Source organism: Eublepharis macularius, chromosome 1 (assembly GCF_028583425.1).
Source record: "Eublepharis macularius isolate TG4126 chromosome 1, MPM_Emac_v1.0, whole genome shotgun sequence".
Taxonomy (NCBI): domain Eukaryota; kingdom Metazoa; phylum Chordata; class Lepidosauria; order Squamata; family Eublepharidae; genus Eublepharis; species Eublepharis macularius.
The window spans coordinates 95,512,073-95,528,767 of record NC_072790.1 but is presented as its reverse complement, the minus strand read 5'-3'; the positions used below and the strand labels follow the sequence as shown (position 1 = coordinate 95,528,767).

Genomic DNA, 16,695 nt, shown 5'->3' with positions numbered 1-16,695 from the left:
AAGTCAGGGAAACTGTGAGTTTCTCTACATGAGACCCCTGAGTGCATGTTTGTCAAGTGTCGGGAGACGCAATTTTAGCCAGGAAGTGTAGTTTTAAAAGACAGCCAGCAGAGATTGTTCCTCAGAGGGTTTATTAATTTCATCTTCACTTCCAAGGCTCTGTCAGTTTTACCTCTCCAGTCTAAAGCTATGTGGGGTCACAACCAGAGGGCAGCAAGGAATGGAAATGAACTGGAGTTGCCTTCCAGAGCCAGTCTTGGAACTGAAGAGGTTATAATGGTCTGAAGTTTCCCTTCTGGCATTTCACAGTCCTTTCACACAGCTCTAGTGTATAGCAAAGCCTTTGCCCTGCTGCCAGCTCTGTCTTTTTAAACTACCCTTCCCAGCTGCCATTGCATCTCTCAACACGTGTTCTTTATGTGTCAGATGTTTTGTGTAGAGAGACTCTGTGTGGAAGCCTGAAAGGGGGTTCATTCTCGCTGAGTCAGGTATATCTGTTATTCTGTCTAGGTCAGGCAAGCTGTGTGGAAAGGCCTGAGTGAATCTATGTCTGTGTGGATGAGAGTTTATTCAGTTAGTGAAGATCTGTGTGGAAAGTTAGTCTGTGTGACTTCGTCTGTGAATATACCTTCAAGAAGATATAATTTGTTTTGAAACTACTAAGCTTAAGAACTATTCTGAAACCTCTTAAGTTTATCAGAACTCTGCAACCATCATGTTTATGTACTTTTAAATAAATTCTACTTGTGTTTAAGGGGGGGAAACCGCTTTTTTACCTCACAACCACCTTCATGCACTGACCATTCTGTCAAACTACCATCTATTACAAGCCTGTCTATATTACTAGTTAAACAATGGAGGTCTAAAGCAAAAGCCTTTGGTGGCGGCGAAAGTTTTTTAGGGAGTTAGGGAGGTAGCAATATATAGGTCACACAAACTCAGAAGGGAATATGTTCTTGAGGTAAAAACTGGGTAAAGTAGAGAACACCTGAAGCACAGTGTGAATGGAAATAAAAACAGTGTTGGTTGTGATCAGAGCCCTTCTGAAATAGAAGTAACATAAGCAGGAGTTTAATTGAAGGTCCAAAGGCAAAAGTAATAAGGAAAAAAAACACAGAAAACCTTTACATGACCCCCCTCTCCCTGAGTATGTATAATATCATCCCACTCACACAGTCACATAAAGTTTGAAATTTTTAAAAAAGTGTTATTTCTGTAATGACAAGTTGGCCATGTAAACAAGATACCCATGAGAATTGCATGCAAGGGGCAGGAAATCCCATCCTTTTCACCCCTTGCTTGCTCACTGGGCCACCTGTCCCCCTCCCTACTTGCAGCACTAGTTTCATTTATTTGGGGGGACTTAAATCTCCCTCCATTATTTTAGCTTCTGTATTTTTTGCAAATCTGGAGGATCCCCAAGTTTGCACAAAAATGTTTTCTGTCTGTACGTGGCCCAGTCTCTGAATTAATGGATCTGTAGCTGGGACCATTTGAGAGACTTGTGAAAGAGATGGGATTCCATCCTCCCCCCATCCCCCACTGGCTCACTGGGCCTCCCACTCGCTGGCTCCTGCTCCCCCATCTACCACCCAACCTGCACCACTGCTGTCTCTGTAGATGATACTTTCTTGCCTCCATTGCTACCTTTCTATGGTTCACTTAGCAGTTCCTTGGTCATCTGCTTAGTCTCCCCTCTATGACTCACTGCGACAGTGAGGGTGTGAGGTAGCATTGATAGCTCCTGTACATTTACTTGCCTTAGTGCTACCTCTGAAGCTGCCATGGCAGCAGCAATTCCCACTCCTCCTCCTTCCTGTGGTCACCTGCCCAGTGGAGTATGCCAGGTGTTGATGAAACTGGAATGATGGAGGTGTGTTGTCCGTGTTGTCCATTTTTAAAAAAGCGTTTGGATTTTTCTGCAAACCTAGTGGTTTCTCCAAATTTATAAAAATATCTCCTTTCTGACTGCACAGCCCTTATATTGAATTTAAGTATCCACATTGGGCCATGTTGAGAATTAGACTATTACAAATGGGGAACCTGCAAGAACTTAGGGCAGTCACTTCATTATCCCGTGTATCCATTCCATATACTCTTTCTTCTTTCTCTCCTCCTGGTAGTCTTATTATCCTCTCCGCTTTCCCTGATCCCTTTTCTCCTTCACACTCACCAACCAACTTTTATCTTAACCCCCCCTTCTCTTCAGTTTTGTGATTTATGTACTTCATATATGCCTCACCTTTCTCCCCCTTAGGGACCTTAAGCAGTTTACAACATCCTCTTCTCCATTTTATCCTCTCAACAGCCCTGTGAAATAGCATGTCTGGCTCAAGGTCATTTAGCATGCATCCAGGGCAGTAGGAATTTGTACTGGGGTCTCCCAGATCCTGGTTTGACATTCTAACCACTGCACCACAACAACTCTCAACTTCCCCTTCTTCTTCCTGGCAGCCTTTTCCCGGGAAAAGTTTAGACAGGTTGTAAAAGTTGTATGGTAGCACGTTTCTCAGTTGAGTTGTGTGATGGACCCAGCCAGGTCATGCAAGTTATGGCGAGGTTGCTGCTAGTCCCATGCAAGCTGTGTGACATCAAGTTGTAGCAACCGTTACATCTAAGTGAGTTGTGCAAATTGCATAGTAGTGAATTGTTTAGTAGTTGTTGTTGGGCCTGATCCTAAGGAGTCCTCTCTCTAGGGAAGGGAGGGCAAGCAGGGGTGGATTAAGAGGCCAAAATAGCCCTGAAAAGGGTCCTTTCTCCTGCATTTTACTGACAGAAACCAAAATTTGTAGGTTGGCAGTATGGTTGTGGTTGCCTAGCAACCCCCACAATGGCCACTGAGATCAACCATTTCTTTAAAGGTATAGGCATTTCTTCTATTATTGGGGGCTTAACTAGGGTTGCCAGCCTCCAGGTAGTGGCTGGAGATCTCCTGGAATTACAACTGGTCTCCAGGCCACAGAGATCAGTTCACCTGGAGAAAACTGCTACTTTGTGGGGGGGGGGGGTGGACTCTATGGAATTATGCCATGCAAAGGTCCTTTCCCTTCCCAAACCCCACTTTCTCCAGGTTTCACCCCCCAGATCTCCAGGAATTTCCCACCTTTGAGCTGGCAACCCTAGGTTTAATCCCTCCAGTGTAGTTTTTCATATTTTTTTTATAAACATATGGCTTTTCTCAGGTTTGTAGAAAGAGCTGTCTAGTCTGTTCATGGATTCAGTCTCTGGTTTAAGTATACACAGATGGGTGAAAATTGAGAATTAAATATATTAATATCTCTCTGCCATCATCAGAATCTAGAAATGCCTTGCACCAATCTACACTGCCCTGGAACAATCTATACTCTATTACAAGTACAAAGTCATGACTACCAATGCCTAAATATCAGCTTTAATTAGGGATCAAATAAAAATGTGATTGAGCTGGAGAATAATTATCCAGGATATTTAATTTTATGGGAGACCTGTTTTCTCTCATCACATTTTAAAGCTTAGAAGGAGTCAGCAGACTTTGTTCCCTACCATAAAACAGCATTGTAAATGGAATGACTTTCTTCCCCATACATGTTTCATAAACAAACAAAACAAAATAATAGTCCATGGAGTACTGTGACTGCTTATATACTGAACTGATTAAATCTAACACAGGTCTCTGAGCTTTTAACTCTGTACCTTATGGACCAAGTGACTGCAGTTATGCTCTTGCACTCAAGCTCCTTGAAGCCCTGCATTGATAATCTTCTTTTGATTAATGTACCAGAACCATTAATGTCTACCTGATCTACTGCTTTTATAAACCAATTGTTCCTACTCAAACTCAAGTGAGCTTTCCTGCAGGAAAATGGCTATTAACAAATAATGCACTCTTAAAGAAACTGAACAAACTCATTAAAAGCACTCAAGTGAAGCAAAAGTATGATGTGGGAATTAGACTGCATTCCTATAAAAAATACCCTGGAAGGTCAGGCTTCCTTTTATCCCCCCTGAAGAGCTGTCCAGCAAGCCAACTATGCCAGGCATCGTCCAGTAATCCGATTTCTAAACAGAGAGAGTGATACAAGTCACATATATTTGGTCCACAAACTTTTTCTTATCCCAAATATGTGGGTGATTGCTGTTAAATAGTGAATGAAAGGTGTTCTGCATCAGCATGCAGGTTCTGTAATTTTTATTAGAATTATCACAAGTCTATTATTTACTCATCATTTATTTCACCCAAGGAAAAAAGCAACCAAACTAACTTGCAATTGGGGTCAAAATGACCTCAAATTCCAGAAAAAGACATGGAAAGCTGATACCTCTTTCAATCATGGCATTAGCTACTAAGAAAAAAAAATCTGGCCTCAAGAATTACTTAAGAATAACAAGAATAACTAATGCAGGATGAAGAAGAGTAAAACTTGACATTAGGGGTCAAAAATACCTCTCATTGAAAACATCACCTAGCCACCGAATTGTAAATGGGGTAAAATTGACCCCCCCACCACTTTTAAAGCAATCATTTTTAAGTGTTATAATACTGAAACTGCCTCCATGTGTGAATGTCTCACTGCTGCCACCATGTGTGACTTGCCCGCCACTACCACCAAGTGTGAGTCGCCCACAGACACACAAAAAAAGGCACATAATAGACCCTTGCAATGGAAAGGGGCATTCATTTCCTGCCAGTTAAAAGGTTAACAAAAAGAAGATAAAATATCTGCATTCTTTCTGCTAGCCTTCTTGTATCCTGCCCTCAGGCTGCACTTGTTGGAGCCTTACAATTAAGAGCTCTTCCTGAATAACAAAGGGAAACAATCAGCTCAGTGCCCAGTCTTTCCAAAATTGTGATACAGTTCAATTTGAGCTTTTCAATATAGCTGTGGAACAGAAGGTAAGTTTTGATAGAGCACAACAAAGGGAAGCAATCAGCTCAGTGGACAGATAGCTAGGAAATCATCTAAAGTTCCAGGCTGAATGGCTCCTTCAAGTCTGGTAAACGTGAAGAGGTTCAGAACATGCCCAGGCTTGTCTTGCAGGGGGCCAGAATGACCCCATTTTCCAAAACTGCAATGCAGTTCAATTTTAGCTTTTCTATGTGGCTATGGACATAAGGGAATCTTTGAGAGAGCACAAACCCAGGGCTTTTACCTGCTCTTACTATATACACAACAATTCAAGTTGTAAACAGTGGTTTCCATGCGGGTCATTTCAACCCCCAATTCCAAAACTTGTGTAAGACACTGGATCCAAAAGTGTGATATTTTTGCACACCAAATATCTATTGTTTAAAATTTATCTCCATAATTTATGTTTTCACTATTTTCTCCCCCTTCCTATAAAATGGAGATAATATGTGTTGGTCTATCTATTTATACATGGAAACAGTACTAAAATCATTTTTCAATATTTGTTGGAGTCAGTAGAACCTCTAAATACAATTATGCAAAGTACTTTCACTTTCAAGCCAAGTCTATTGGGAGCCAAAATGATGACGGCTGCTGTGCTGCTCCAGTTCATAGGTAACCAGCAGGTAGGGTTACCAGGTCCTCTTACCCTCCTGGGGGGAGGGGAGATATGGCACTTACCTGAGTACATTTCTCACATGCCGGCTGTGTGCTGGCCCGGGAGGTTATTTTGCCTTCCAGGCCCATTCCCTGGGACTCCCCCTCCTGCTGGCCAGGTGAAGGACAGAGGCTGGAGCACGGTACCCCCACCCCACCAACTGGGGACCTGGCCACCTTAACAGCAGGCTTAGTGAACATGCCAGCTGCCTAGTGTTGCTGATATTCTCACTCTTATGGCACAGTCTTATCATCCTGGACTGGAAGAAAATAATGCTTCCACTAGAAAGACCCCCAGATTTGTTTTTTGAATGTATAGCTGACAGAATTGCTAACCCAGACAGAGGCTAGTGAGTAACAGTTATTTTTATTTTTATTGTATTTACATTATCGATAGCCCGTCTTTCTCAGTGGGAGTCAAGGCAGTTTACACAGTGTAAATTAATGCGATCAACAGCTGGGTATAGAAATTCTATACCCACTAGGGTATAGAAATGCAAATTTGCAGAGATTAGAAACAAGCAGAAATCCAATATAGAGCTGAAAACATTGCTGAAATGAGTGTAAGCAATTAAACCTGTCATATTAAGCAACACAGAAAGTACCCAGTAGGAACATACTTACAACAACAGACAATACACTTTTACCAATGCATCTTTTTAAACTCTTATGTTGGGAACTAAGGATGGATTAGGTATTCTGCTTGTTTACTGGCCTCTTAGTTCCCCAGTAACCACTCTTTGTGAGTTGGCAGAGGTGCTCTTGGACACGGTGCTGGTCTTACAGATTTTGAAATTGTTTTTACTCAATACCAGATGCATGCTTTGTCAAAGGTCTATAATATACTTAATTCTTATTTGTCTTTTAATCTAATTTTTCAACATATATAGAACAAAGTCTTGGAATATGAAGTATGAAAGTCTGCATTCTCCTTTGGATTGTCCTTTAAACTTTGTCTCACCTTTCAATCTAGCTAAAATGATCCATTGGCTGTATATTACCCAAAATATTACCCCAAAATCATTACAAACATGTATTACTCTTGTTCAGGTCTTTGTTGGTTCTGTAATACCGAGAGGCCAATTTTCATGCATATATATAATGGTGGTGCTTTCAAGACCGTGGATTAAACAAGGATAACTGATCTGTTAAAAATAGGTCTAGATAGAAAAATCCCAATTACTCCATACTATTACTCCGTAATTTTGTGGCCACAGATCCAAAGAAGCTACAATTCATTTTGTTAAATTTGATTACACTGGCCAGATTGGTATATGCAAGACATTGGAAATCTAAATCTGTTCCCAGTGAGAAGGAGTGGTTTGAAAAAGTTAAAGACATTTATATGCTGATTTATATATATACTCCTACATGCTATAAAATCTTAAAAAATAAAAGCTGTGCACCCCAGGCTAAGATCCACAGGCCAAGAGCCCTTGTGCCTTGCACCAAGAGGCTTATGCCTCCGGTGCTGGTCTTATTAAATTCCTGAACCCATGCAAAATAGCTGTGAACAGCAAGGGAGAAATTGCAGTGTGTGTGTTGGGGGTTGGGGACTTCTAATGCTCTTCCTTCATTGTTTATTGCCAATGCAATATCTGAAAGATTTAATTTTTGAGCACAGCAGCCAACTGTGTTTTTTGCCTTGTTACTTACTCTTGAATTCCTTTGAGTTTCTAGACACAGTGATGTAAAGACAGCTATAGCGATGAAGCCAGACTTAATTGGCACCCTACCAGCAATGTGTGTTTGGGAATTAAATTTAAAATGTGCTCTGGGAATTACATTAAGTAAACTATGAACTATTCACTAGTCCAGCAGGGAATGCTGAAAGAAAAGCTCATTATATAAACTGAAAATTGCTGCTGTCAGGGACTTCTGATTATAATTTCAGAAAAGAAAAAAGTTGCAAAGATATATTTTTCACAATGATAAGCTGAAGCAAACTTAATTGTCAACATAAACTCATAAAAGTGGCGTATTCACCACTAACGTGCTAAGAAATCATTGTCTACTTTGGACCACTTCCCCCCATGGCAGAATGTGAATGGAGTTCTCCTTGACACCAACCAAATATATACTGGGTCCCAGATTGGATCTGCAAGATGTGCCAGTAGCTCAAGTCATGGGCTTATAATTTTAGTTTTGCTAAATTTCAAGAGACTACCTTGCAAGCCCTATCAAAGAGTGGTTGTCAGTTAGTCCCAAGTGGTATTTGTCTAGGAGTACATTGTTCAGGAAGCCATTACATACGACAACCTCCCATTCCGATGCCAAAGAGAGATAATAATGGACCCTCAGAGCAGCACTGAGACAAACCAGAAGATGTTAAAACTTGTGTACCTGTTGAAAACTCACCTGCAGGCATTCTTTCCCTGAGCTCTCTTTTTTTAAAAGAGAAAATGCTCTTCTTTCCCCAACTGCACTATCAGGTCTTTCTTTGGAAACAGAAATCCAAGACCAATGTAGATAAACATTCTCTATTCTTATTAATATTGGACAATCCACCACTGTATGCCTCTACAATATTGTAACCCCCATATATTTTGGAGCAAGCTATGAGAATTGAGAATAAGACTCTTCAACACATTCTTCTTTTTCAGGTTTAAGTAATGGTGGATTTAAAAAAAAATAAATTATAATGCACGGTATCTAAAAAGCATAATGCAAGAATAGTATGCAAATATACAATAAGTAATAATACTCTGTCACATACATGCAGGCATGATAAAGCAGGAGGAGGAGAGTTCCAATATTATTTTTAAAACTGTACTTTGCTGATCTTCGAGAATGGTGCCGAATTTATGTCTGAGTGGTCATGTGATATAATTAATTTGTGATGCTTTCTGTAGAATGGTTATGTTCAATAAAAATCTGTCAGCATAATTTTTAACTCTGTCTACTGTCACTTTGCATTTAGTGAAACAAATTCAGGTAGGCATGACTGTCCATAAAATATTGGCTTTAATGATGAAAGGAATTAAAACAAATTTTTCGTACCTGTTCTGAATTTCAAACAATTGTGCTATATCAGAATTCACAACTGAGTCTCAATTCAGTATTTTGAAATTATCTCATATATTTCTACATACCTGAGGAAATAATATAATTGATGATCTGTTTATTTGTGTTGCCATTTCAAAGGAACAATGTTTGGCAAATAAGCATAGAATGCACCAATCACTACTTTGCATAACGTGCAAGAAAACTAGGAAACGTATGCAAGAAATATTGACTTATTTTAATAACTCAGTTTCATTAATGTTGATAAATTTAAGGTATCAGATGATGGGCAATATGTTTTGCTGTCCATTCGACAAGGATGTGATCCAGTGAACAGACTGTGGTACTGTGATCTACAGAAGAAATCAAATGCTATAACTGGTAAGATTATTCTTTTTTAATTAATGTAAAGTTGCTTCATGTTTAAGAGAGGTTCAAAGTTACGTACACCTTACCAAGAAATATTTTCTGAACCCATGGACTTGTTCCTGGCTGTTGCTAGAAACATTCCAACTTCTAATGCAAGTGGCATAGCATGGGTTCCAGGCACTCAGGGGCAACTCCTGGCTGGTAGCTCCCCCGTCACCACACATGCACATACGTCAAGTGCATGTGCGCTCCCAGGACCACACAATGACCTCACTTCCCAGAAGTGATGTCATCACGCAGGGCGCGCATGTCCCCCTAGGAGCGCTTCCACGATTTGGGCCACTTGCCTCCCCACCCGTTACCTGGCAGCACACTCCCAGCCAGCAGCTGCTGCAGGAACCGGAGGACCAGCTCGGTGCCCAGCGAGCCGGCTGCCCTGTTGGCATGGCAGGCAGCATGGGTGGCCTCCCAGCCCTCCTGCACAGCCTCCCATGCTGCCGCCACCAGCTCCGCGCAGCAGCCACACCCGCCATCAGCCACGTCCGCCACCCTCTCTTTGGCGGCGCCCGGGGGAAGCAACCCCACCTCACCCTGCTTAGAAAGCATGAAGAGCATTTCATTGCACGTGTGGCTGGTTCAAACACATATATGTTCTCAGTGTAGAGAGCCATCAAGTTATAGCTGACATGGCAACCACTGGTGGGGGTTTCAAGGCAAGAGACTAACAGAGATGGTTTGCCATTGCCTGCCTCTGCAACCCTGGTCTTCATTGGAGGTCTCCCATTCAATTACTAACCAAAGTTTACCCTGCTTAGCTTCTGATATTTCATAAGATCAGGCTTGCCTGGGCTATCCTGATAAGGTCATAGATCAAGATTGATAGCTGTGTTTGTCTGTAGCAGTAGAAAAGAGCAAGAGTCCAGTAGCACCTATAAGACTAACAAAATTTGTGGTAGGGTATGAGCTTTCGTGAGTCACAGCTCATTTCTTCAGATACTGTTGCCATTTCTGAAGAAGTATCTGAAGGAGCTGAAATGTCTGAAGCTGTGACTCATGAAAGCTCCTATCCTACCACAAATTATGTTAGTCTTATAGGTGCTGCTGGACTCTTGCTCTTTTCTACAGGTAAGGGCATGTTCTCAGTTGCTATTTTATATCCCTCTTTTCCTGATATGAAGCTTACTCATGAGAATATAAAGGTAGCTTGGTTATTTTCCAACCCATATGTGTGCAGACTTTTCTTTACTAGAGTTCTAGTTGGGCTGCTGATTCCAGTGGCGGTGCACAGAAAGCAGGTTGTGGCCCAGGCCAGGAGAGCTGCTGCTTCTCAGGTCACAACTTCAGGACCATCGTGGAGGGTGTGCCTGTGATGGCGCTGGACAGCCTTAACAGGTCAAGAAAAAAGCATCCTGGGAAGAACAGGGCTATGGTGTCAGAGCTGCAGCAGGTTATAAAGGCCAGGAGGGAGAGACCACTATGGGTTGAAGCAGTGGAAGTGGACCAGAGGTGGGAGTAAAAGTGGAAGCAGTGGAGAAAGGAGGTTATAGTACAGCACTGAAGAAGGGAGCCCAGGAAGGCTGGGGCAGAGCCCGAGTGAAGGAAACTACAGGCAGCTGTATTTGTTGTGTACTAAATAAAGTTTTTTGCATGGAATTCTCTGTCTGGCAGTAAGCTTGTGACACCATGGATGTTGCCCTTGACATTCCTCTTCCCCTGGAAGGGACCACAAAATGTTTACTATATAGAAAAGTAACAGAAATCTTGAGTACTTGAAACTTTTTTGTTCAATTTTTCCCTTCATCACTGCATAGAAGAGCTTGCATAGTCCCTAGTAGCTAACAGAGTCACACCCTTCTAAATCCATTAAAGTCTTAGAAGGATATAACTGTGTTTAGGATTGTACTACAAGAGACACAGCTACTAAGTGAGTAGGCTCTGGAACAAATTCACTACTGTTGTGGAAATTGCTAGGTGGCCTTAGGCAAGTCATTCTCTTTTAGCTTACTTTATAAGATTAAGGATTTCAGCAGGATAATGTGCATGAAGTCCTTTGAACATTTAAAAGCATTACAGAAATGTTAAGTATTCAGTTAATCTATTTTTTTTTAAATATATATGGTTGACCTCCCATTGAAGTTAGAAATAAAATTGGTTATTTTTTATGTACCTGATTCACAATGAAAACTTTCAGTTCAGCTGATGTGAAAGAAGTTCATGTCAGCTTCTTCTGCAGAGATACATGATGAAGAGTTAATAGCTGAGCTGGCTTCTCTTCTTTTTGCTATGATACACATCAGGTTGGTCTGGGTTGCAGTTTAGACATGGGAAAACAACTTGGGCCCATGACCTTGACCCACACAGGCACGTCCCATTTCCGCATGGTATGCGCAAGACACCACAGGTGATGAAGGTTTTTGCAAACCAAAGAATGTCTTCACATTTGTCATCTTTGTTTCTTTTGTCTGCATCAGTTTGTGCTGTTGGGAATGGGGCAGGAATTTTAGTATTTTAGTTCATAGACATTTTACACAAAATCTACTTGCTGCTCTTAGAATATTATGTGCTGCATAAACACATATTTTTAAAGTATAGCATGTTGAATTTATATTAGTTCATATTATTTTCAGCTGCCTCATTTTTACAAAACAGCAGCGATTCAGGTGCTCTGAATGTTGCCTCCTCTCAAATATAAAAACTTTCTGCATTTCAAACTGAAATACATTTTTGTGAATTATAATTCTGAAGCACATACAAGTTCTTTAATTCAGAGTAATGATACTATAGCTTCTATCCATGAGAAAGAGCACATAGTTCACAATATTATGGTCTTCCACTTTTTGACAATTACTTTCCCTCTCGAATAAGTGTACCTTTTATTCTCTTGTCATGATCTTCTGAACAGGATTCTTTTTTCATTTCTTTTTTTTTGTCTGATTTTCATAATTATGTCCTTGACTTCTACTGCAAGTCCTTTCCCCCCCACAACCTGAGGCAGTTTCAGTTGTGTAAAGGGACAAGAGGATGGAAATCTACCAAGGAAGGAGGGGCATCTTATTTATTTGTTGAATTATCATGTGCTGAAAGAGTTAAGAAAAAATCCTTCTGTTATTCAGGGCCTCTGCTACTAGCTTTTAACTTGATTTGATGTCAGACATGTATGTATAAGTATGTATAAATTTAATGCTGAAATAAGAAACAAGATTATTATCTTAGGAGAAGTAATAGCAGTAAAAAACAGAATAATACATTATACCAGTTAAATATGGGAGAGTAGTACTCCAACCTCGCTGCTTAATATAAACAAATTTGTAACTTAATGATTAAAAGATAGTTGACAATTTGTTTAGCATCTTTTGAGCCTCTGATGCATACTTGCATATTTCCTGTTCGTTCATGTCTGAATTTGGTTTCATCCTGGATGGAACTACATAAGAGAAAACATGTGGGAGGAGGATGTGAGACACCATCCAAGTTATTTCCACCATCTGTCCCTTACTTCAATGTAGGATTCAATTCAGTACTAAATAAGATTAATTTCTGTCTCACATACACATAAGTGGCTTATTAAGAAAATCATAGGTTTCTTTGCTTCTCTTTATAGCCACAACCTATAAACCTCGTTGTTAGACATCTAAGAAGATACATTTGTACCTAGGGAGAAAATAATTATTTGCACAAGTAATTTCATTGTAGTTTACCTTTCTGCTCTAAGATCCAGTAAGATCCATGAACCCTTCCCTCTCCCCTACCATCTAAGCCACAGGTGTGATCCAGAATCCTACTTTGGACGTTCCAGTAAATATATTGATTATTTATTTTATTTATTTAAAACATTTTAAAGCCATCTTTCTGCCCAATTTAGGATCCCCAAGGCAGTGAATGAAAACATTAAAACAAGACTAAAAGCACATAGAAATACAGAAAAATATGTAAAATATATGAATGGGGAAAACGGTCACATGAGAATAAGAGAGGGAACATATTTATTATTTGTATGATGATTTATTCTTTTTATTATTATTATTATTATTATTATTATTATTATTTAATTACTAACACTACAAAAAGGGAAAAATGGGAACAGGGGGAAAGGGAAAAAACATATAAAAACACACACACTACATCTACAGGTATTGCTTTCCCTTCATACTACAGTTGTTTAAAGTTAAAACTTTATAATATGCTATTAGATCAGTAGATCTTATAAAATACAAACTACAACCAGGATCAGGTCTTCTCCCCCCCCCCCCCCCCGCGTCTCGGTCGCAGCTCTCTCTGAACAGCTACAGTAGCTGTGCTCGCTCCCTCCTCCCCCCCTATTTGTATGATGATTTAGACCAGCTTTTGATATGACTCTAAAGTAAAAGTATGTAAGGCTGTTAACTTTAGGTTAATTTTATTGAATAATTACATAGACTGTCATTTGACAGTGCCTGAAATAATGAGGGAGGCTGTGAGGATCAAGCAACCATCTAATATTTTGTACAGTGTTTTACATGGCTGCTCTCTATACACATGTTACCAGGGCTTTTTTTGAGAGGGAATACCTCAGAACAGTGTTCTGGCAACTCTAGAATCTTCTCACGTGATTCCTTCTTCCTTCAGCCCTGCAGGCTGTGCAGAGGAGGCTAAGCTGCTTTGAGTTCATTCTGCTTTCTTTTCATTCCTCTCTCTCTCTCTCTCTCTCTCTCTCTCTCTGTGAGTGAGTGAGTGAGTGAGAGAGAGAGAGAGAGAGAGAGAGAGCAGACGCTGCTCGGTCCCGGTGCGTGCTCTGCAGGGGAGGTTAAGCTGCTTTGAGTTCATTCTGCTTTCTTTTCATTCCTCTGTGAGTGTCACAGAGTGAGAGAGCTGGGGCCCAGTGTGGGCTCTGCAGAGGAGGCTAAGCTGATTTGAGTTCATTCTGCTTTCTTTTCATTCCTCTCTCTCCCTCTGTGAGTGAGTGAGTGAGTGAGAGAGAGAGAGAGAGAGAGAGAGAGAGCAAGCTGTGGCCCACAACGGGCTCTGCAGAGGAGGTTAAGGTGCTTCGAGTTCATTCTGCTTTCATTTCATTCAGGGGTTTCTGTATATGTGTTGCTGCTTTGTGTTCGTTCTGTTTTTATTTTCATTCCGGGTGGGTGGACGGGTAGGGCTGTGTGTGTGTGTGCTGCTTTGAGTTCATTCTGCTTTCTTTTCGGGGTAGGGCTGTGTGTGTGTGTGCTACTTTGAGATCATTCTGCTTTCATTTCATTCAGGGTTTCTGTGTATGTGTGTGCTGCTTTGAGTTCATTCTGTTTTATTTTCATCTGGGGGTGGGGGGGCTGTGTGTGTATGTGTGCTGCTTTGAGTTCATTCTACTTTCTTTTCAGGGTATGGGGCTGTGTGTGTGTGCATATGCTGGTTTGAGTTCATTCTGCTTTATTTTCATGGCGGGGTGGGAGCTGTGTGTGTGCTGCTTTGAGTTCATTCTGCTTTATTTTTATGGGAGTATGGGAGCTGTGTGTGTGTGCTGCTTTGAGTTCATTCTGCTTTCTTTTCATGGGGGTGGGTGGGGTTGTGTGTGTGTGTGTTGCTTTCATTCTTTTGTTGACTGAAGTTGACATTGTTATGGTTCCCACAGCTTTTGAATGCAGATTGGTTCTGTGTTAGTTAAATATATCAGCTATGGTTATTTGTATTAGTTAAAATATCAGTTATAGTTATTCCAGTTTTATGCTAGGAATGGATAGCTGTGTCCAAGTCACAGTAGGCTTTCATCAATATATTCATCAGCATGTAGGTGTTCTTATATCTTAATAGCTGTAACTCAAATGGTTCTCCCTACCCTCAGCTGATTAACATCACTGAAATTGCAGAGGACATATGGGTGTTAAGGAAGTTTTTATGAATATTGTTTGTCTGGGGCATTGGAATATTTATGAGCATTTCACAATGTCACAACGGCTTAGCCATTGGTAAGGTAGAGTTGGCAGGCAACAAAAAAAGCCATTTAAAACTAAGTATAAATCTAATGCAGTTAAAGTTGAGTATCTTCTTTTGAATTACTCCAGTAAAGCAAAACCCTTCCTGAAAATTTGAAAATTTAATATTCATTAGATTAGAATTTTCAGACTGGAATTTTGAGAAAGAATTTCGGATTTTTTTTTCTACGCTGGCAGAGAGAATCTGTTAGAATTTAGATTTGTGAGATGGGTTTTGGATTTTTAGAGGCCCCCTCCTTCTTGCATATTTTAAAATATGATTCCAAAGAAATGAAATTAAATCCTCTACACATTTTGTAGAGGATACAGAAAGGGAAAAAACCCTTTCTCATAATAGTGTAATTTTCCAAGCTTACTAACATTTATCTTGTTGTCACGCATTGTGCTGGGTTCCAGGAAGTGGCATCACTTCTGGGAGTGATGTCACTTCCAGAAATGACATCATCACACATTTCCAGGAGATGTGCGTGCAAAGCGTGGGTGCACATGTAGTAATAGAGAGTTCCACCACCTCTTTTCCCAGAAAAAAAGCCCTGCATGTTACAATTATGTGCTGAGTGCAACCTGGATTAAAGTTTCCAAATATGCAAATAGGCCATGGGTTTAGAGCATCTTGTTTCTTTCCATTTGCTAAATGCTCCAGTCTCTAAGTAAGTTGGCCTCTAGAGGTAGACCCAATGACTAATGGTTTGTCAGTTCAGAATCACAACAGCCTACTGCAACCCATTTAAACTGTGATTGCTAGCCAAAGAAAGTATGGCTTGTCAAGTGTAACTTGCCAAGCCATATAAAAGTTACCTTAACTATTCAGTCAATTTGCTTATGAATTTTAAAAGAAAAAGAAATTGCCTTGATTAATATCACAGAGAACAATGTGGCTTAACAACAGCAGTAGCAAAAAATGCTGCCAACAGTGTTTCTGATTCAAGAGAAAATAAAGAATGAAGTTATTCTGATTATTCACCTCTGAAATTATTGTTAATTTATTTGGTGTGTCGGTATTTTCACATTATAGAAGAATCAGTACTATACAATGTACTTACATTTTTGTAGTATTTTGTTACATGTTTGTCTCCTGCTTCCTTCAAGGAGTTTAAAGGTAGTTTCTCTCTCCTTATAACCACCCTGTGAGGAAAGTTAAGATAGTGACTGATCAAAAGTCACTCAGTAACATGATGGGGATTTTTGGACCCAGATTTCACCATTCCTGGTCTAGCTCTTTAATCACTACATCAACAGTGACTCTTGCAGTTTAAACCGTTTCACTGTAGCAGGTAGATTTCTTTTGCATATTAATGGTTTCAAACCATCAAAATCCAGTAATTATTTTTCGTTCCTACAAATGACCAGAATGACATGATTTTTTTTCCTATTTAACCTGCATTAAGAATTCCTAATTACTGATGAGGCTTTGTCATAGTTCATAACTAAATTCAAACTCTGGAAAAGTAAGCAGATGTTAAAAGCAACATCACAAAGGAAAAAAGGAAATTTAATCAGTATAATGTCTTGGTTATAATGATTTTCTTTCATCGCAAACCTCCAAAACAATGCTGATCTTTAAAGCTAACACAGACCAATTACTCAAATGTTTGGATATTTCTAAACTGAATTAATAAGCATCCAAATTAAACATACTGTATAATTATGTGTCTAAATTTTTGCATATTTAGCAATTTGAATATGCAAATGTATCATCAAATGGCTGTTGTTAAGTTAATTATATCTACGGACCCTTGGCTTAACTGCATTATTTGTGGAGGACCTCTTTCCACTCCATTTATTTTGAAAATGTATTATTCCCTTTACAGCCCCTTATTAAG

The 16,695-nt window shown here is 40.0% G+C and overlaps 1 protein-coding gene across 1 annotated transcript in view; it reads left to right on the top strand.

The window, feature by feature from the left end:
• Positions 1-16,695, top strand: part of PREP (prolyl endopeptidase) — a 106,081-nt gene that overhangs the window by 20,413 nt on the left and 68,973 nt on the right. Inside the window, exon 7 of the mRNA XM_054975449.1 lies at positions 8,822-8,927. Coding sequence (XP_054831424.1) covers positions 8,822-8,927 — 106 coding nt within the window. The remainder of the gene's footprint in view (positions 1-8,821; positions 8,928-16,695) is intronic.